The 22,257-nt window shown below is 45.2% G+C and overlaps 1 protein-coding gene across 1 annotated transcript in view; it reads right to left on the reverse strand.

The window, feature by feature from the left end:
* GUCY2F (guanylate cyclase 2F, retinal) overlaps nt 1–22,257 on the reverse strand; it is a 173,165-nt gene that overhangs the window by 108,074 nt on the left and 42,834 nt on the right. Inside the window, exons 4-6 of the mRNA XM_073547535.1 lie at nt 2,622–2,706; nt 2,229–2,325; nt 1,625–1,768 (exon numbers count right to left, since the gene is read on the reverse strand). Of these exons, the coding sequence (XP_073403636.1) occupies nt 1,625–1,768; nt 2,229–2,325; nt 2,622–2,706 (326 nt within the window). The remainder of the gene's footprint in view (nt 1–1,624; nt 1,769–2,228; nt 2,326–2,621; nt 2,707–22,257) is intronic.

Here is a 22,257-nt window from a genome sequence, read left to right on the forward strand (position 1 = left end):
AGGACACTGAGGGAACGAAAGGTATGGTCTGTCCCGGAAGCAAGCTTAGTGACAGAGATAGAAGGACAGGGACAGAGGAGGAGTTACATGTTGTGAAACCTGATGTTTATACTGGAAAGAATACGAATATGCTGTGTATCAGAATCAGTAAAGTTACCTGTTTGAAAGTTGAATTGGACTGTGGCTCATTTTGTACTAAACCGGACCGAGGAAGCCTCCAGAAATGGACAGAGGACCCTGATGGTGCTGGTAAAGAAGCCACAGGTATGCAGAGCTATGGTCAGTATGTGTATGTGATGGGAAGGCAGAGCGCGCTAACGCAAATGCTATCAGCCACGACTACCTCCCTGTACCTCCCTATCACTGCCCTCTACCTCCCTCACATATGCATAGTGCTTGACATGTACACTGTGATTTTCTGATGCATCCATTGCAATATTCTTATGTGTACAACATAATATTTATTGCATAACATGTCTTTTTTAAGGATGGGGGGCTCATATACAATTCTTCCATAGGGGTCCTCTGTTCTCAGTGTCTACACCCTGATCAGTCACTCTATGGGCAATTTGCATATTTAGAATCCTTAATCTACATCTTCTGCTACTACAGCTTATATACATCCAAAATCCACAGTGCAGGACTTCCATGTGTGCTGTCATGTGGATGGTTTCTACCTTCTGCTGTGAAGGAACAGTGGGATAAGTGTAAAATGTTATTTATTAAAATGATTTGCATTTAGTAAATTAATATGAATTGTATTGCAGGGTTTATACTGATGGAAAATACATGAAATTGGGCTGGGGCTACACAGTGACTTCGGCCATGACACACATCATGTAATTGCTGTCAGAATGCACAATAATTAATGAATGTAGTCATGGAGAAAAAAAAACTGATTTGGATTTCTTGCAGCCTGCGTCACAGGGTGCACTCACATTCTAGTGCATTGGAGCTGCATTTCTTGATCTTTGTATGTGTCATAGCTAATATAGTCTCAGTTTAAGATTTGCTGGCTTGCAGCCACCTTAAAAAAGAACACCATGGTTTTTGTGGAATTTTTTCATGAAGTTTTGGCTTTGCCAAAAATGCTGCAACCAATATTTTTCTTTAAATAGGTTATCAAGTCTTTAATATTTTTTAGTGCATAACAAAAATATCAAAACTAGCTATATTCACCCAGCCCTGCTCCAGCTCTACAATATTGCCCCAGTTTTCGTTGATCAGTTTCATTGGGGACAATTCGATGACCACAGTGTATGTGATCTATCACTGTGATCAACAGTCTCATGCTGTCTATCTCATCATTACTGCTGATCCATTGGATGTCAGTACTGTGACCTGTCAACAAAGACCAGGAGCAGTGAAGAGGCAGCACTGGACCTGGGGAGGGTGAGTGCTTGATATATTCTACATCTGGTAGTCTATCGGCAAATTAAAAAATCCCTGGACAATATGTTTACGGGGCTGGTAGAGGGCATGATAAAATAAAGCAATATTCATTGAACCTTGCATTGCACACTGCTATTTTCCGTGATATATTGTACATGGGCTGTTGGGATTTTTGTGCCAGACCTGCATTTTAGTTCCAGGTCAACGCTAGTTATTAAGAAATGTAACACACCTCATAAACCGCAACATTGGAATTTTCATAAGTAGCTGGAGTAAGACTTTTAGCAGATGCAGACCTCATTGGTGACTTCATACTTCTGATATCTGACATAACATGTCCGCTGTCACTGGTGCGACTTCCATCATTGCTCGTTCTCTAAAATGAAAGTATGTTACTCATATTATAATTAATATCAAGGTAAATCATCTAGCAGCATAGGATAAAATATTTTTCTTTTATTGTCAGAAGTGGTCATAGCCTTTGTCTGTCTTAAATGGCTGGATGACCACATCAAAAAATTTTGATATGGACTCATCCAGACGTCTGTAAAAATGCAATGCACAGACCGGCCACGAGTCACCCAACCGAAGCATTGCAGCTTCATGTACATTATTTCAGTGAGGCCGTCACACTCAGATCGGGAGAGATGCGGCTAGTCCTTGCATTGCAGTCCAGGATCAGACTGATTTGCACGGACCGAACGTCTGCACGAGCCCTAACTCTGCTGTGAGTCATTATAGATAAATCATTTCTGATTGGTGGAAAAAGTAAACTAAATTAAATTTCTTCACGAATGTGTAAAGATTTTTGGACGCTGATAGATTATTTTACGTACCTTAATGCTGATTTGTGGATTAATAAAAGTGACATCAGCCAAAGTCAAAAGAATTTTGTTTGGTCCTCTAACCAATTTAATTTTATTAATTCGACGCCTAAAAAATAAATACATGCAGGTACCTGGATTACAATATGGGCAGGAGTAGGTTAATGAAAATAATCTAAAATCACAATTACTCACATTCGCATTATTTTTTATCACAATGTATTATTCAAAATGTGATTTTTTTTTTTATCCGTTGAGTCAGATACCAATGTTTAATGCAGCAATTTCCATATATAAGATTACTTATTCTTATCATTTGTTTTATCTGGCTATTTATAATTTAGAAAAGATTATAATAAGAAATGCAACAAAAATAGTTTCATATAAGAAAATCTGATAAAATACCTTATTACATAAGCAAGTCCATTTATTGAGATGATGGCAACAATTATGCAAATAAACACCATTAACGCAAAGGCAGGATCGATACCTGAGAAAAAATGAAAGTTTAAAATATCAATAAATCATATTGAAATATTCAGAACAGTATCCCAAAGTTTTATTTTTATAAGTGTCTAAATGTTTTAACAGAATTTTTTTTCTTAAAAGGGTTGTCCACTACAAGGATAGTACTTCTCGATCTGAATCTTTGGCACCGATAGAATAAAAACACTTATACTCACCCCCCATACCAGAGCCGTTCCAGTGGTGTCGGCACTTGCATTCCCAGGTCTTGAGGTTGTTATAACACGTGAGCCCTGTGCCCCAATCAGTGCTGCCGTTGTAAAGGGAAGGAACCAAGTAGGCATGTCTCCTCCGTGAAGGGTCCAGAACCGTCGGGGCTGTCACCTATATTGTAGGGTAGAAAGCTTGAGACTCCAGACCGTACTCTGTGTTTGAGAAAAGGGGGTGTGGCTAAGCGGACAGAGCTGCAGCATGCAAGTGACCAGACAGTTTGGGCGGGAACTTCTGGTGCACGGGACGCCTGTGAGGTTAAATCAGCTGACAGGTGTCTGGGCAGAGCAGAGCCTGGGACAGCAGAGCGCTTTGACAGGAGACCTTCGACTGAGTACCACTTAGACACCGCTGCCACAGCCACCCCCGCTGACAGTACTGACCATGAGAGACAAGGTCTGTGAACGAGACTTAGGTGTGTGTCAATTAGGCAAAGCGAACCGGGCTGCCCATTGTAAACTGTTTGGGCAGTGCTTCAAATCTCCATAGTGTTGGGACACTCACCACTGAGGATAAGGACGTATCCGTCTTCATCACCTCATCTGCTGGACCCAAGACCCACATCAGGATCGCCGCCATCATCAGGACCATGGGATGACACCACCAACGTCAAAAGATACTATATCATTTACCTCAGGATTGTGACAGACCCCCACTGCGACGCAATCTAGGCAGCACCAGTCACAGACAGAAGTTGAACCGTGACTGGCGCCTGAGTGATGTTATATTTTATTGTATTGTCGGCTTTACTTGTCCCTGTTCCTTAAGTTATTCCCATTAGCCTTTTGCTGTATTAGGAAATATTATCCTTCCGTTTTCTCCCTGCATGGAGTTTCTACTGTATAATAAACCACTTTCACCCTTGGTCTGTGTACAGTCCGTCACTGCATCCTACGTGCCTGCAGTCTCCTCACACCGTCACTGTCCTGCACTGGGACAAATCGAACATCAAGAGGAAGACAGAGAGCAGCCACAGCCCTGGTTCCTTGTGATGTTCAGTATGTCCAAAGGCAAGGATGGTCACAACGGCGCTGATTGAGTGCTGGGCTCACGTATCATAACAACCGCACAAGAGCCCAGGGAGCATGAGTGCTGACACCACTGGATTGGCTCTAGTATGGGAGGCGAGTATAAGTGCTTTCATTTTATCGACACCAAACATTCAGATCGAGAAGGTACTGTCCTAGTAGCGGACAACCACTTTAAGACCCAGTGCATACAGCAGGTGGTTATGGTACTAGGGATGGTTATGGCAGTTATGTGGTTTGTAGGGTGCTGCAAAAGTGATCAGCCAAAGATGTTTGTACATTACATTCTGCAGAGATGAATCGTGAATGAAAGAAGTATTAAAAATCTGGACCAAATGGAGAAATATAATGCAAGTGATTGGATTTATCTGTATTGTATATACTGTACATGTAAGGTCTACCGAGCACCAGTAAACTGGTATAAGTTGGTACAGTGGTTTTTCGTTATGATTAGTATATAGAAGTCATTGGAGGTATTATTTTTCTCCTGTATGGGGTATTATTGGTATTAATGGTAAAGTTGATGCAAATCAAATAACATTTCCTGGTCCATTGGTCCCATTAATAATCTGTGGCCATGGGACGGGAGCTCTGAGAAAAGTCTCTTAACTCACTACATCTGCTGCTCTTTTTTTGACTAGCCAGCCTGATGCAACATCACATGTGTGTAAGGTTCAGCCAGGATCATAGTTATGGCCGAGGACACCTAGGCATTAGTGTCCGTGCCTCCCCTCACAGGAAAATAATATTCACTAGTCAGCATACCTGTGTCTTTAGGTCCGTCTCCTTCAGGATCTTCCCTATGCCTCAGGGGACCCTCTCCAGGCGGATTTGCATTAACTGAGACACTGAGTCCATTTCAACTTTAACAAGAATATCTTTACTGGGTTCTCTACACAGCACATCCATAGTCTTCACAACATTAATAACAGGCTTCACACTGTATTGTTCCTTCTCTTTCCCTGGACTTCTCTCACGGTTGTACAGCACATACCCATGTCAGACCATCCCAGATGAACCCTCAGCGTCCTCCCTGTTCGGCTCTGCTACGGGAAGACATTCACCTGTCTGTTTCGCCCCAGACATAAATCATCAGCTCCCAAAGTAAGTTGCCACATGGCGAGTGACCTGCCCCTCTGTACTGTCCCTTGCGATGACACAGCATCCTTCTGGGTCAAACTCACTGTTTCTGGAAGTTCCCTCAGCCGTTTCACCCCGGATCTGAGAGCATCAGCCCAAGCGATAAGTTGCCACATTCTGGAGCCACCTGTGTCCCCGCATTGTCACTACTTCTGTTTCAAGTCTTTGTTCCTAGTCCACTGTGAATTTGTGCTGTACTGGCCCGCTGCTGTCCTGGACTGCTGTGGATGACTGCTTGAATGTTACGAAGCTGCCACACTACTTCTGAGCACATAAGTCCACGCAAGCGAATTGGGGTATTAGCCCTTGGCCCTTAGGCCCGTGCTCACAGAAGGGCACCTTGGGCCAAACTCCCTACACTTCAGGAAAAGCTCCTGCTTACCCTGCAGCATGCCCTTCCTAATTAACTATTATCCTACTCCTACCATACTATACACTAGCTAAAAGCTCTGTACACTATAATGTCCCCATCTAGTGGCCAAACCTGAACACTACACTTACCCTGTACACTATACATAGCAGCATTACAAAAACAGGCTATTATACATATATATTCAGTAGGAAATGGTAATACACATAAGAGTGTAGCAGTACCACAGTATTAGAGTAGTAATACACTAAGCCGTGTAGCAGTACCTTCATATATTACAAATATACAGTACATACACTAATAAGATACGCACCGGAATGAAAGAGAAAGGCAGAGGCATAAACAAATGTAATATATCATACCCCCTACATGTGCATTACATGTCAACAAGGAGCCAGTGATGCTGTGAAGTAAGAGGCGATTCTCGGGGCTCCCGCCCAGCAGCCACAAACTCCTGACATGGCCGACAGTAATTCGTATTTGTCCCCAGCACCGTGCTACTTACTGCGTTTGCTGTTCTATTCCTCCTCCTGTTCCCTGCCTGAACTTAAGTTCCTGTTATCTCCAGTGGTCAGTCTAGTGTTTTTACTCTCGTCTCTCCAGTTACTGACCCAACTCGTTTTTTACTCGGTTTGTCTGACCACTCCACGCCTGACATCAGCCTTTTTTGTGAACCCATGCTGCCTGTTCTAACGTCGGACCAACTTGATAAAATCAGGCAGAGTACAGGAGGAGGAGCAGCCTAATATATCCCTGCTTGCAAGAGATAGGTTGGTGAAGACAAACCCTGCAGGACACAGATGAATATAATGCTGTCATCAGAATAAAAGGGGAAAGTTTGAGAAATGTCAGGTTAAACACATATTCTGGTTTGTTTCACACATTTCTTTACTTGCTTCCATATGTGTAGCTGGGTGGTTTTGCTGCCTTCAGTCTGAATCTACAATGTGCACATTCCAATAAGAACAGGGAAAACCATAGTATGAACAAGTATCCAAACTTTTGACCAGTACTGGAAAGTTATATACTGTAGAACGTCAGTAACTTTCCTGCTTTTCCTTCTAAGTTGTGCAGCTTCTAAAGTCCACTAATCTCAAGTAAGCGCACTACACTGGTTGTGTCATGTAATATTCTGTCACTGTGCTAGGACACCCCAACATAGCCTATTAATCAGGTAGAAAAAGAGGCGTATGTATTTAGGAATTACATTTAATTTACAGTATTTTTTCTATTTTCTCAAGCATAAGCCAAATCTAGGAAATCAGGTGTGGGAGAGCGTAGGATGGACATTTGTGTTTTAAAAATTGCCTGGGCTCAATTTCTGTCCCAGTCTGGCTCTTACTTGATACATTCATTTGAGACAGTAGATCTAATATGCTTTTTACAATGTGATACATTCCTTGGTGGATATGCAGTTACATTACACACCAAAAAGAAGATTGACAGGAAAAAGACTGAGCAATACATGAGAACCTCATCCAGTTACAGGCACACAATGCTCCTTAGTAAGTGAATACACATTCAATCAATCCACTTCTTCGGAAATCAGTTCAATGATAGCATACGTCAGCCTGATCCATCACTCTCGTATTCTCCAATGATTGCACGATTCAGGTGAGAATAGGATAATACAAGAAAATCATAGGCTCTAGGAATTATTAACTGCATGACACCCACATGCAGAGAGTCCAGAGATTTGCAGAAGTAACTAATTTCTAATATTAGGTAAATTATAATATTAGTATAACAAGTATTTTAATACTTAAAATTCACCTACAGCAATTAGATACTACTGAATTTACTGATCTTAAAAAAATAATAAAGTAAAAGTATTTGTATAGCACTGCTATATGTATTCATAACATATGCTAGGCAGTATGTAAAAAATGCATCACCACCAAATTAAAGGGGTTGTACCCTTTCAGAAAACTTTCTTTCATTGGGCTGCAGTAGCTATTCAAAAACAGAGTATTACTTACCTTCTGGGGGTCCAGCACCGGCTCTCCACTTCTGCCTGGTCTTTGATGTTTGTCTGCAGCTCTCAGAACAGAGCCACTGAGCTAACTGATTGGCTGCAGCACCAATAGTGACTTCAGTGCTGCAGACGAAAAGCAGAGACTAAGGAGCAAAGGAGAGCAGGCGCTGAAACCCAGGAGGGGTTCTTCTCCGCCTTCGGAGCAAATCGAGCATGAAGAGGAAGTCCGGTCTGCAGTTCATCTCGGGACTTCCTCTTCCTGCTTAATTAGTCACAAGACAGGGACAGTGACGTCAGAGCTGATTGGGCGCCGGCGTCATGTGTCACAACAACAGCATGAGAGGACCGGGAAACAGAGTGCCCACACCCCGGGAATGGCACAGGCATGGGAGGTGATTATAGGCTTTATTATTTTATGGGGGCCAACCAAGGGATATGAGAAAAAGTTGTCCATGTAGAGAACAACTTCTTTAATGACCAGACAATTTTTTCCATTTTTGTCAATCCATTTTTCAGCACACATAACTTTTATATTTTTTCACTGACGTGGATGTATAAATCCTTGGTTTATGCAAGAAAAATTCTAGTATTTTAGGTCACTGGTTTGCTGTACCTATAAAGTACTATGAGTTCTGTCTGATGCCTGCGCTGAGGGGGCTAGGCCCCTAGATAGAGGGCATCTATGGCGATGTGCCCGCGCCTGCGCAGTAGATGCTGGGACGGACTGACATACGCGCGGTGGATGTTGGGTTCTCGCAGGAGGTGGGACTCTGAAAGCATGATGGCGTGGCTCTGTCTGGCGCGTGCATGGTGAGTGTACCAGGCGATCTATGATATCGCCTCTATTTGTGCCCGCTTGATCTGTATGCCAGATAACCCGATGGGTCCTATGTGATCTCAGGAATAACGGCAGTTCTCTATGGTGACCAATGCCTCTGATACAAGCGACGCAGGCGCAATGGAAAAACCTGGTGGGTGTTGAGCGCTTGTGTAACCATGGTAATATTGCTATAATCTGCGCTTGCGCAACGGGGGCACCAAGATGGACGCGATCTGCGCCGATAGGCTGGGTGTATCAGGTGGCCTAATGCAACAGGAAGCTGTCAGCACTAATCATTTACTGCACATGTGTAGGCAGGAAGTATAAAAGGTGGCATGTAATATAAGGACAAATGAAGTGGCAGCCCCTATGATGGCAGTTCTATGATGAATAGGCATTCATTTACATCATTTTAACTCCCCTGATTATCTGACTAACAGTGAAACGCGTCAGGAGACGGGAGATATGCTATATGGAGGAACCCAGTAACGTTGTATATGGGTGAGATCCTTCTTTTATCTGTACTATGAATGCAAACTTCTATTTTTGAAGGGGTATTAATTCATCCTGGGAGACCCCTAAGTGGGGAAATGGTATATATGGATGTAATTTACCCCAATGTGAAGATTTCTGCCACGTTTTTCTTGCTGCTAGAATGTCTATGAAATACTATGTCCATTTTGGTGAAGGATTTGTGTTTTGTTAGGTGCTCTGATTGAGTCTTTACTTGATCATAGACATTGAAGTATTCACTCCTATGAATACTCGTATATATGGCTCCAATGATTTGTTGATTTGTTGTAAGCATACTACAAAAGTGACGTCTGTATGTTGCCCCCTTCAGACTGGATAGATGCTTACACATTATATATGTACTTGACTGGAAGTTTCTTTGGATCCATACTCTGACTATCTGAATATAATCTTGATAGCCTCTATATGTTTGTTTGTCTTTTACGTTATGTGCACTTTTACTAGGCTAAACCCTTTTTAATGAAATGAAATAAAGTAGATTAGTTTTATCTTTATCTGTTACTGGATACTAGCTTGCGGCTTATCTAATTAATCCGGCTGGTGGATCATTGCTATTATTCTGCACATATAAAGTACTATGTAATTTAAATAATTTTTGTTTTGCCACAAATACAAAAATAAGCAATTTCTTGTGTTGCTTTTTTCTTTTTTTTACTGATCCCATTATTAACGAAATAACCCATTGAATTATTGTTTCAGTTTAATATGGTCATATGGATACCTAATTTGTAGTTTGTTTTTGTGATTAATATGTTGAATATATTATACATATACACAGATATATATATATATATATATAGTTCTATATCAAGATATATACAGTGGGTACGGAAAGTATTCAGACTCCTTTAAATCTTTCACTCTTTGTTTCATTGCAGCCATTTGGTAAATTCAAAAAAGTTCATTTTTTTCTCATTAATGTACACTCTTCACCCCATCTTGACTGAAAAAAAAATCAGAAATGTAGAAATTTTGGAAACTTTATTAAAAAAAGCAAAATTGAAATATGGTCATAAGTATTCAGACCCTTTGCTCAGTTTTGAGTAGAAGCACCCTTTTGAGCTAGTACAGCCATGAGTCTTCTTGGGAATGATGCAACAAGTTTTCCACACCTGGGTTTGGGGATCCTCTGCCATTCTTCCTTGAAGATCCTCTCCAGATCCATCAGGTTGGTGGAGAGCCATTTTCAGGTCTCTCCAGAGATGCACAATTGGGTTTAGGTCAAGGCTCTGGCTGGGCCAGTCAAGAATGGTCATAGAGTTGTTTTGAAGCCACTCCTTTGTTATTTTAGCTGTGTTCTTAGGGTCATTGTCTTGTTGGAAGGTGAACATTTTGGCCAAGTCTGAAGTCCAGAGTAGAGATGAGCGACTTTGCCTTTTTTGGGTCGAGGCAGGTTTCATGAAACCCGACTTTCTTAAAAGTCAGGTCGAACAAAATCGGCCGACTATAGGGAAAAGTCGGGGTCCGACTGAAACATGAAACCCAATGCAAGTCAATGGGGAAGCAAAGTCGGCAGGGAGTGGAGGACAGTAAACACACCTACAGTGCCCATTTCAATGCCAACGACATCAATTCTTATTACTTAAGCTTGTCATCCTTAATTTACTTTATAATAATAGTTGCGCATTGAAAACTGGGGGTTATTTGGCTAAAGTTGTGGGGGGTAGGGCTGGCGCCAGGTTTTCGTGTGCCCTGGGCTAAAGAGTGTCAGTGCACCCTTTTAACACATACCACAATTCATAATGCTCCGATACGGCACAGAAATATAGGTATAGTACAATGAAAAATACTTCACTGCTTACATGACATGACTGATATCTATTTTAAATTCTACAATAGCTCAAAATACGGACAGTATATTACTCCATACAGTATTATGGCCACCACCTAGTGCACCATACAGAATAATGAGCCCCATATATTTCTCCATACAGAATAATTGGTCCCATATAATGTTCCATACAGTATATGATGAGCTTCACATAATGCTACAGTATATGTTGGTCCCCATGGATGATGCTCCACTGTCTTATGGGCCCAAATAATGCTCCATATATAATGGGCCCCATTTCTAATGCTCCAGTGTATAATGGGCCCCGTAAATGCTGCTCCAGTGTCTGATGTCCCCCATTTGGAATGCTCCAGTATATGTTGGTCCCCATGGATGATGCTCCAGTGTGTTATGGGCCCAAATACTGCTCCATATATAATGGGCCCCATTTCTAATCCTCCAGTGTATAATGGGCCCCATAAATGCTGCTCCAGTGTCTGATGTCCCCCATTTGGAATGCTCCAGTATATGATGGGCCAAATGGATGATGCTCCAGTGTATAGTGGGCCCCATATATCATTCTCCAGTGTATATTGCTCCCCAAAAAATGTTCCCAACATTTAAAAAAAATAAATACCTCTCCTCGCTGGGCACTGCTGTACTCTGGACTCCTCAGCATTGCCATCTTCAAGCTCTCTGCACTTGTACTGTTTCGGTAGAGGGCATACAGACGTGATGTCATCGCGCTCTCTACCCTGAATGTCACTGTCAGGAAAGGCGGAAGACGTCATGGTGGTGGAGCAGGGAGAGGTAAGTATTGCAAGTGCTGTGGCCCTGAGCAAGCATGGGGGGCCCACTCGTGGGCGACGGCACTGGTACAGGGCCCCTCATAGTACGACGGTATGTTTGACAGCAAGTGGACCCTCCCACCGGCAGACACACTTTTGCCTACTATGAGGAGCCACTGCCGTTGCCCACGAGTATGACCCCCCACCTGCTCAGGGAACCAGAACTTTCATCTGCACCTTCCTCTGTGTCACCGTGTAAGGTGGTATAGTATGCGGGAAGGGGCACCTGAGTTTCATCAGTGTCACATTCTGGCTCTGTAGAGTGCGAGGGGAATGTAGTGCTGTGGGTGAATGTACCAGCAAAATCATCTAGCAGTGGCTGTGCATCAGTGCACTCCATCTCCGATTCATGTTGGACTGGGGAATTCAGGATTTCACTTGACAACACAGGCATGGCATGTGAAAAGAGCTCCATGGAGTAATCTGAAGTGTGGGCTCCGCATCCTTCACTTTTGGTGCGGGTGAAGGAGACAAGGAAAGGGGTGGTTCCTGACCAGAAGCTTGCACTGACGACTCAGTGCTTGCATTTTTTTAAACTTCAGAAGAGGAGGCGATGGAGCTGGAGGCTGTTTCGGCAATGTAAGGCAAAACCAGTTCCTGATGCTCCGGCTTTAAAAGCAGTTTACCTACTCCCAGAAAAGGGAGCCTTAAAGGCCTTCTTGTGCCAGGCGATGACGCAGGCTCAACACCTCCAGCCTTAGCTGCTATTGTGCTTTTGGCAATACCAGCAGATGCACCACCACAACCATCAGTACCAGCTGTCCCCCCCACACCCACTTCCGCGGCCTCTTCCACCATACTTAATCATTTTTGTGAAAATGGATTCAAAATACCAGCAGATATATGGTACTGGTTCAGAAGCGGACAGCTTTTTACAGTCTAGGGATAATTGTAAATCTCCGTATATATTTCATGAGTCAGACACAGACGTTCACAGGCTCAGTATAGATTAGACAATAATATAAAAATTTGCAAAAGGGTACAGTATCACTAGATACAATATAGTATATATAGTATATAGTATATATAGTATAGTTTAAACATACCAAATCTCCGTATACATTTCAGGAGGCAAACACAGACGCTCTCAGGCCCAGTATGGATCCAACAACAAGATAGAAAGTTGAGAAAGGGTACTATGGTGCCCCTGAGGGTACGGTCGCCACAGAGGTACTGCACCTCATCCAAAGGTGTGGTATCCCACCCTCAGGTAAGGAGGGATCACCACTCAGGACTCCTAACCCTGCACTCAACACACACACTAGTTAGTCAGTGCTTTCTGGGTGTACCTGGTGGGAAGATGGCCTCATCCCAGACTGACTAGGAAAGGGTGTTGGGGGTTAGTGTGGAAGGTAAGTACAGTGGGAGGAGCTTAGGTAGTGGAGTGATTGTGGGCATCCAATCAGAGAGAGCAAGGTGACGGTGGGTGGAGCTAGTCTGAGGTAAATGGATCTTTCTAGAAAATTGTCAGTCGGTGACAGGATAGAGTAAGAGCAGGATTTCTGTGAGTGGGCTGAGGGTCAGAGAAGAGAGAAACATCTTGTCTAAGCTCATAGACTGGAAGGAAGGGGTCCTTGGGGCACGGGAAGTGCAATAAGCCACCTGTGAAGCCCGTTTCTGGGGAAGGAAGAACCAGGCCTCGTTGGGGAAGGTGGCTCCTGAAGGTAGTGGAGAAATACAGGGCTCAGCTAGAAAGACGGAGGCTGAGGTAACTAAGTGCCTCAGTCGCAGCCGCATTCAAAACTCAAAAAGGCAGCAGTTGAAATAAAGGACCCCGGGGCCTGACCCACGTCGCCCGGTGTAATCCGTGGCTGCCGGCTTGGGACACTGTTTGCGAAGGCGCACAGCAGGAAGGAAGGGAGAGATCAGCACAGAGACACGGCCTAGAAAGGATACACAAGGAGGAGTCTAGAACAGGTGTTCCTGATCTACCTTATAGTTTGCTGGACCCCTCCCTCGGAGGACACAGTACCAAGCGGGTCATCTTGTGCACAAAACTTTTGAGGAAAAACTCAGAAACTGCACCCAACTGTGTCCTTGGTGTCTTTTACAGCTCGCCTGCTACACACGCTACACTCACCATCACCGTCAACGGCTCACAAACACCATCTCAACTGCCCTGGGATACAGCTCTGCCTGTGGAGAGCTTCATCATCTTGGCTGCTTTAACACCGTCCTAGAGGATCTGCATTGCAGCGTCAGCTACCCTAGCCGATTACCACGGGTGGCGTCACGATCCCCCTTTTCCAAATTAATTATCATACCATCTTCCCCCTCATCTGAACTGTCATCTTCATTATTGGACACCCAGGGCCACGGACCAGTTCCCAATCACCACCGTGACATACTTCCCCCTTAAAAGAGCCTGAAAGGCCCGGTACTGAGTAACCCCCGGCCCTGCGTGGCATTTCATTTTAACACCAGATACCAGTGATATATAGTATAGTTTCAGCATTCTAAATCTACGTATATATTTCAGGAGGCAGACACAGACGCTGTCATGGCCAGTATGGATTCGACAACAATCTAAAAAGTAGAAAAAGGGTACAGTATCACCAGATACAAGGTATATATATAGTATAGTTTAAACATTCTAAATCTCCGTAGACATTTCAGGAGGCAGACACAGACACTCTCAGTCCCAGTATGCATTAGCCAAGAATATAAAAAGTAGAAAAAGGGTACTGTATCACCAGATACAAGGTAAATATAGCATTGTTTAAACATTACAAATCTCCGTATTTATTTCAGGAGGCAGACACAGACGCTCTCAGGGTCAGTATGGATTACACAATATAAAAAGCAGTAAAAGGGTAATGGATCAGAAGCGTACAGCTGTATACAGTGTAGGGGTCATTGTAAATCTCAGTATATATTTCCGGAGTCAGAAACAGACTCTCAATGGCTCAGTATGGATTAGACCACAATATAAAAAGCAGTAAATGTGTAAGGTATCACAAGCGTACAGCTGTATACAGTGTTGGGGTAATCTTTAATCTGCAAATATATTTCTGGAGTTACAGACAGACGTTCACCGGCTCAGTATGGATTATACCAGAATCTAAATAGCAAAAAAAGGTACTGTATCATTATCGTACAGCTGTATCCAGTGTTGGGCAAATTTTACATCTCGGGATCTATTTCCGGAGTCACCCTCACATGCTCACTCACTCTGGATTTGAGCATAATACAAAATGTTGAAAAAAGGTACAGGATAAGCAGATAGCAAGTGTATATATAAGATAGGGTACAATTTAAATCTGCATATATATTTCCATAGTCACCCTCAGACGCTCACTCAGTACGAATTTGACCGTAATACAAAATGTCGATCAAAGGTACTGTATCACAAGATAGGAGCTGTATATAGTATAGGGTAAACTTTTTATCTACGTATATATTGAAGGACTAAACCACTCACGCTCACTCACTATTGATTATACCGTAGTAAAAAATTTAGAACAAAGGTACTGTATCAGCAGATACCAGGTGTATATAGTATAAGTGAAAATGTAAATCGCCCTATATATTTCCGGAGTTACATATAGATAGTCAGCATGTATTTCTCCATGATACCAGCCGGGACACGGTACTGTGTGAGGATCGTACAGCTCTATACGGTGTGGGAAATAATGAACGTTCGTTCACTGTCCAGAAAAAAAGAATAAAAGTATTAGTGCTGTGGAAAAAGCAGTCTGCACAGCAGTGTACATACAGCAATACTGCTATAAGGCAGGCTAATAATCGGCGCTGCTGCACACAAGAAAATCCTCCCCTGTCACTGTACACTAACTGTACCCAATAATTGCGTTCAGCACAAGCACATAAGAACTTCTGTTTACAGGCCTATGTGTCTCCCTAAAGACAGGGGCCAGAGCGAGCCAAAATCCCCACCTCCCCAGCGGTGTAATTGGAGGCCCACATGACAGTGGGTTGGAGGGAGGGGGTTAACTCTCTCTGGGGGGTGGAGTATGGAAATAAGGTGGGGTATTTGAAGTGGGCTTATGGGGTGGTTACCTCAGTTCTCGCTACGGAGCCACAGAGACGGCCCAGACGGCATGGAGTCCATATCAGCTGGATTGGAGAGGCTGCGCGCTGCAGCAGAGTTGCAGCGTGCCGGGTGGATCGAGGAGCAGGTCGCGGGGATCATCGGTGGAAGCAGCGGGTCGGCCGCTGGTGTCTCTTCCTGTGCAAGGCGGCGGTCAAGGGCCACGGAGTGTTTATCCTCCGACGCAGATCCCAGGACCCAGTGCAGACGACGGAGCCCCTTCCAGGGACCCTCCAGGTTGGGTGCCTGCTGGTAAGCGTGCGGGCAGGCCCCAGGCTGGGAGGAATCCATGAGCTGGGCTGGGTCCAGTGGTGGTTGCAAGTCCTTCTCCCCAAGCAGAGCGGGAGGCGGGGCCTGCACTCGCCGGGTCGGCGATGAACAATGACGTCACGGCAAGCCGTCATGGAGCCAGGCGGTCTGCCTCCTCTTCTTGGGGTGGCGGTGGGACTTACCCAGAGGGGGGGTCGTCGGGCAGCAGCCCCCGTCGCCCGAGGATGTCAGCTATGCCCAGTCAGTGGGGGTTGCGGGGGGTGGGTGTCCGCAGGCGGAAGCCCCCGTGGCTGTGCAGCCCACTTGCCTCAGCAGAAGCCGGAGAAGCAAAAAGCCCAGAATGGAGTTCCCCGGAAGGGCGGTGGCGTCGAGAAAGCCTGTTTCACAAAGTGGCGGACCTCTGGGGACAGAGGGTCTGAGGGGAAGCTCCGGAGTCGACGCACAGCGGGATACGGGATTGGCTGCTGGAGGAGTCACAGCATCATCGCAGCCCGTAAGTATGGCTCCATGTCTTGTTTGTCCTCATCTCATGGTGCTTCCAGATGCTTTAGGAAGCAGAAAGGAGAAGCAGAGAGTGCTAATTCCAAAGGGGTAGACGCCAGTGAAACTGGCCGCGATGGTCCCTTATGTAAGTAGGTTTCCGGATGGGGTTAAGTCGGAATTGTTGTCCGTTTTCAGTGACGGGTTTAAAATTCCCACCCCTCCTTTTGAGATACCACGGGTGATTAACAATCTGAGGTCAGCTAACCAATATGCTGAGGTGGTGTCGTAACAGTTGGGGAAGAAGGTTAAGTTGGGAAGGATGTCTGTGCCTTTTAGGGATCCTCCGTTTGAGGATTTGGTTGTCTCGCCCCTGGGTGTAGTGCCTAACAAACAGCAGAATAAGTTCAGGCTCATTCATCATCTGTCTTTCCCTCATGGTAGGTCGGTAAATGATGGAATTGACCCAGAGCTGTGCTCTTTGTTTTATACGTCATTTGATGAGGCGGCAAAGTTTCTCCGGAAATGTTGGAAGGGGGCATTTTTGGCCTAAAACGGATATTGAGTCGGCGTTTATGTTGATCCCTTTTCATCCGGATAGTGTTAAGTTGTTGGTGTGTTACTGGGGTGGTGTTTTTTGGGTTGATAGGTGTTTGACAATGGGTTGATCCGTGTCTTGTGCGTTTTTTGAGACTTTCAGTTCTTTTCTCGAATGGGTTGTCCGTGAAGTATCAGCTTTTGATTCCTTGATTAATTACCTGGATGATTGTTTGTGTATCGGTCCTGCTAATTCTGGTTGTTGGGAGAGGTTACTTAGAGCGGTGGAATGTGTGGCGGAGCGTTTTTTTGTACCGCTTGCTCCTGGTAAAACAGAGGGGCCTTGTACGTGCCTATCATTTTTGTGAATTGTGATTGATTCGGTAAAATGTGAGTTCCGTTTGACGGAGGAAAAGGTAAAGGCGTTGCGGGATGAGGTGTCTCGGGCAAGACGGTTGAAGAAATTGTCGTTGAGAGAGGTGCAGTCACTACTTGTGAATTTGACTTTTGCTTGTCGCATTATTACAATGGGTCGGGTCTTTTCTCGGCAGTTGGCGAGCGCTACGGCGGGAGTGCGGGCTCCGCATCATTTTGTTCAGCTTTACAGTGAACATAAGGCTGATTTGGAATTGTGGGACTATTTTTTGGAGCAATACAACGGACGTTTTTTGCTCATGGAGGAGGCAGTTGTAAATGATGACTTGGAGTTGTTCACAGATGCGTGTGATGGAGTGTGCTTTGGGTCATATTTTAGGGGCCTGTGAGGCGTGGCTGCGTGGCCTGAGGAGTGGTTTCAGCTCGGCCTTGTTAGGAATATTGCTTGGTTGGATATTTTGCCTATACTGGTGACTGTGAACCTATGGAAGGAGGAGTTTCGGGACAGAAGGATCCGTTTTAATTGTGACAACATGGGAGTTGTGTGTTCCTTTAACAGCTTGACGGCGTCTTCTCCTCCAGTGATTCGAGTCCTGCGGCAGTTAATTTTGACTTGTTTATCGCTTTATGTTCATGTGACGGCTTCTCATGTGGCAGGTATTAGGAATTCCATTGCTGATTCCTTATCTCGTTCACAGTGGTAGCGTTTTCGGTAATTGTCCCCGGATGCGGAAGAAGCGGGTTTCTTTGAGTCCAGCCGGGCTTTGGAAGGTGGTCTCAGGGCTGCAGAACCTTTCATCTCTGTCTTCTATTACTTGGTCGATCTATTAGTCAGTATGGATTTAACCGTATTACAAAATGTTAGAAAAAGGTACTGTATCAGCAGATCCCAGGTGTTTCCAGTCTAGGGGTAATTGTAAATCTCCATCTATATTTCAGGATTCAGATAAAGACAATCACAGGCTCAGTATGGATTAGACAACAAAATAAAAACTTGAAAAAGGGTAATGTTTTACAAGCATTCAGCTGCATACAGTGTTGGTGTCATTTTAAATCTCCTTATATTTTACCAGAGTAAGACACAAACTCTCACAGGCTCAGTATGGATTACACCAGAATATAAAAGTGAGAAAAAGGGAAATGTATTCAAAACGTACACCAGTATACAATGTTGGGGTACTTTGAAATCTTCGTATATATTTCAGTCTCAGTAAGGCTACTTTCACACTTGCGTTTTTTTGTGCTGCGCACCGTGCACAGTGCAAACGCACATAAAAAACGTATCATGCGTTTGTGTGCGTTTTTTGCGGGTTTGGGTGCTTTTTTTGCGCATACATGCGCATTACCATACGCACATATGCACACCCATAGACTATAATGGGTGTTTGGCTGTAAAAAAAAACGCATTGCGTGCGCATGCGTTTTTTGGGTCAAGTCGGACGCACAAAAAATGCAACAGGATGCATTTTGTGCGCCCGAGCGCACACTACAAAAAAACGCATGCGCATGCAAATGCATACAAACGCATGTGTATGCACCTATGCGCACCCATGTAAAAGATAGGGAAAAAACGCATGCATTTTTTGCGCTAAAAAACAGCGCAAAAACATGCAAGTGTGAAACCAGCCTAAGCCAGTCCAGACTCTCCTCTACAGGAAGCTAGATGGATAAAAGCACAGACGGAAAGTCGAGTGATTTCAGAAATGTTTGAATTACTAATCAAGGGAAAACATCCTGGGAGAATTTGCAGAGGCAATGCTGACCCTCAATTACTTTTACTGTGGACACAGCAAAAACGGAAATTAGTGAAGAAAGGGTTGCTGTATGGCAGTAGCGTCAATCCTATCACCGTTACTCATCTCCATCAAATTTTGATCACAGGGAGAGCTGTAGACAAGGTCCTCACTGCCTATCATGATCTGTCTGGTCACTTTGGAGTGCAAAACACAGAAGCCACAGGCCGTAGGGGATTCTATTGGATTGCCATGAGAGGAGACATTGAAAAATGGTGGAAGGAATGTCACACGTCTGTGACTATGAAAACTGTGAAAGGTGATCATAAAGCACCACTGCATCCGATTGTGAGTTGACGTCCATTACAAATGGTAGCCATTGGTAATCTGAAGGCAGAGGCCAGCAGAACAGGACATAGCTACATCTTAACCATCATCGATCAGTACACCAAATTTGTAGTGGCCGTCTCTGTGAAGGATTTAACTGGCCAGACTACACAGTGGTGGAGCAGAGAGAGATAAGTATTGCAAGTGCTGTGTCCCTGAGCAAGCAGGGGGGACCCACTCGTGGGCGCCGGTACTGACACAGGGCCCCTCATAGTACGCCAGTGTGTCTGACGGCGAGTGGGCCGCCCCACCGTCAGAGACACTTTATTGTACTATGAAGGCCCTGTGCCAGTGTTGTTGCCCAAGGGTGGGGCCACACACCTGTTCAGGGCAACAGCACTTGCCCGGGTGTGCAAGGTGGTGACCCCGGTCCTGGGGGGGGGGCAGCCCAGTTAGGGAGCTTTAAAAAATGGCCTATGTTGATGTGTAGGCTGGACTTTCAGCAGCTGCAAATGGAGGAATTGGAGAAGTCCGAGGAAGAGGAGGACAAAAGCGAGCCTTTTTTCTGGCAACCTATGTGTTATCAGGGGAAGGTGGGACAAAATCCTTTGAAACCCATGCATGGTTCATTTTAATGAAGGTTAGATCATCAACATTTTGGGTCGACAGAAGGGTCCTTTTTTCTGTCAGGATTGATCCAGCAGCACTGAAGACTCAGATAGCACACTACCAGCAGGGCAAGTGAGCTCCTGTAAGACATATTGTGCCAATTCAGGCCATGTGTCCAGTTTAGAGGCCCAATAATCAAAGGGGAATGACCTGTGAGGGAGAACCTCGATATGGGAGAAGTAGTTTGTAACCATAGTTGACAACTGCTGTCTCCTGTCACTTTCAATCGATTCTGTATTAGCTGTCGTGTGTGTGGTACTTGAGAAATCAGACCACAACATGATCAGGAAACCCCTGTCTCCAACACCAGTTCAGCTGTGTGCACCACGAACACCTCTTCCATTTTGCCCACTACGGCTCGTGGGAGAACCAGCTCTGCTGCTGTTGTGCTGGGAATGCCTCAATCAAATGGTTTACCAGAGTTGCTTGTTTGTTAGCCAATATTAGCTCTAGGTTCTCCTGTGGCATGATGTTGTGTAATTTGCCTTTATAGTATGGATCGAGGATGCTGGCCAACCAGTAGTTGTCATCCCTCATCATTTTGGCAATGCGGGGGTCACTTTTTAGGATCCGCAAGGCATAATCACGTGTGGGCCAATGCTCCAGGTGTCAATGCTGCACTGCCAGTGGTGGGTGGAGGAGCACTTTCTGGCAAATCCATATCCCTCCAGTCATGCACAAACCCTGTACCTGACCATGGCATGCCCACATTTTCTCTAGCCCCCTGAGAAGCATCCTCCTCCCCAAAATAATCATCCCCCTCATCCTCCTCCTCATCTTCCTCTTCTTCCTCCACCTCGTCCATGACAGTTCCCTGACCAGACAATGACTGACTGTGATCAAGGCTTCCCTCCTCCTCCTCCTGTTGCTCCTCAGCTGCAGACACCTGATCCTTAATGTGTGTCAAAGTTTGCATGAGCAGACGCATAAGTTGTACGCTCATGCTTATGATGGCGTCGTCTGCGCTTACCAGCCATGTGCATTCCTCAAAACACTGAAGGACTTTACAGAGGTCTTTCAGCTTTGACCACTGCACACCCATCAACACCATGTCTGCCCTCAAACTGCCTGCCCATGTATCCTCCCACAAATGCATTACAGCCTGCCTCTGTTCGCACAGTCTCTCAACCATGTGCATGGTGGAGTTCCATCTTGTAGCAACGTCTATGATTAGGCGGTGCTTGGGGAGGTGGAGTGATCGCTGCAGCTTCTGCATACGACTGGAGTGTACGGGCGAGCGACGGATGTGCGAGCACAGTCTTCGCATCTTATGGAGCAGGGCCTGTTAACTCTGGATAATTTAGGAATCACTGCACCACCAGGTTCAAGGTGTGAGCCAGGCAAGGTATGTGTGTAAGTTTTGCAAGGGCTATGGCTGCCACAAAATTCCACCCATTATCACTGACTACCATGCCTTGCTCAAGATGTAGACTGCCCAGCCATGACTCAGTTTGTCGATGCAAGTAGTCGGCCGGTACCTCCACGGTGTGTCTGCTGTCACCAAAAGACATCGTTTTTAAAACAGCCTGCTGCCGCTTACCACTAGCTGTTCGATAGTGGGACACCTCGTGTGCAACACTGACAGATGTGGATGGAGTGCTCGTGCGACTGCGCTGTCGACGAGCTTTCGCTTCTGGAGGAGGAGGAGGAGGGTCGAACGCCTACAGCCAACTGCTTCCTATACAGTGGGCTAGGCAGCACTGTTCCACCGCCGCTGTCCCCTGTGGAGCCTGCATCCACCACATTAACCCAGTGCACAGTGATGGACATGTAACGGCCCTGGCCATGCCTACTGGCCAATGCATCTGTTGTGAGGTGCACCTTTCCACTCACTGATTGTTTTAGTGCATGGACAATGCGGTCTTTCACATTTCGGTGGAGGGCAGGGATGGCTTTTCGAGAAAAGAAGTGCCAACTGGGTAGGTCATAGCGTGGAACAGCATAGGCCATGAGCTCTCAGAAAGCTTCGCTTTCAACCAAACAGAAGGGCATCATCTCTAATGAGGATCAGTTTGGCAATGTAGACGTTCAAAGCCAGTGCACGCGGATGAGAGGATGAGTACTTTCTTGTCCTACTGAGAGTGTCTGGTAGGGTGAACTGGACTTGAGAGCTGCATATGGGGGAACTAGCGTTGGACCTGACGGACTGAGAAGGGGTTGGTGATAGTGAGGGTGTTGATGGCCTAGATTCAGTGTTTCCTCATGAAAATATTGTGATTCCCTAACTGCTTTGGCCTAGTGACGACACCTCAACATTTCTTGATGGTGGTGTGCTTAGCGGTGGCTTTACAGTGGGGGAAGCGATGGAGCATTGCCAGCTAATTTCAGTCAGAGCAGGTGCACATGTGCTACCTGAGCTTTTGTAGTCCGTCCACGCTTGC

This window comes from Dendrobates tinctorius, unplaced genomic scaffold, assembly GCF_039654945.1.
Source record: "Dendrobates tinctorius isolate UK_male_01 unplaced genomic scaffold, ASM3965494v1 ptg000154l, whole genome shotgun sequence".
NCBI classification, from domain to species: domain Eukaryota; kingdom Metazoa; phylum Chordata; class Amphibia; order Anura; family Dendrobatidae; genus Dendrobates; species Dendrobates tinctorius.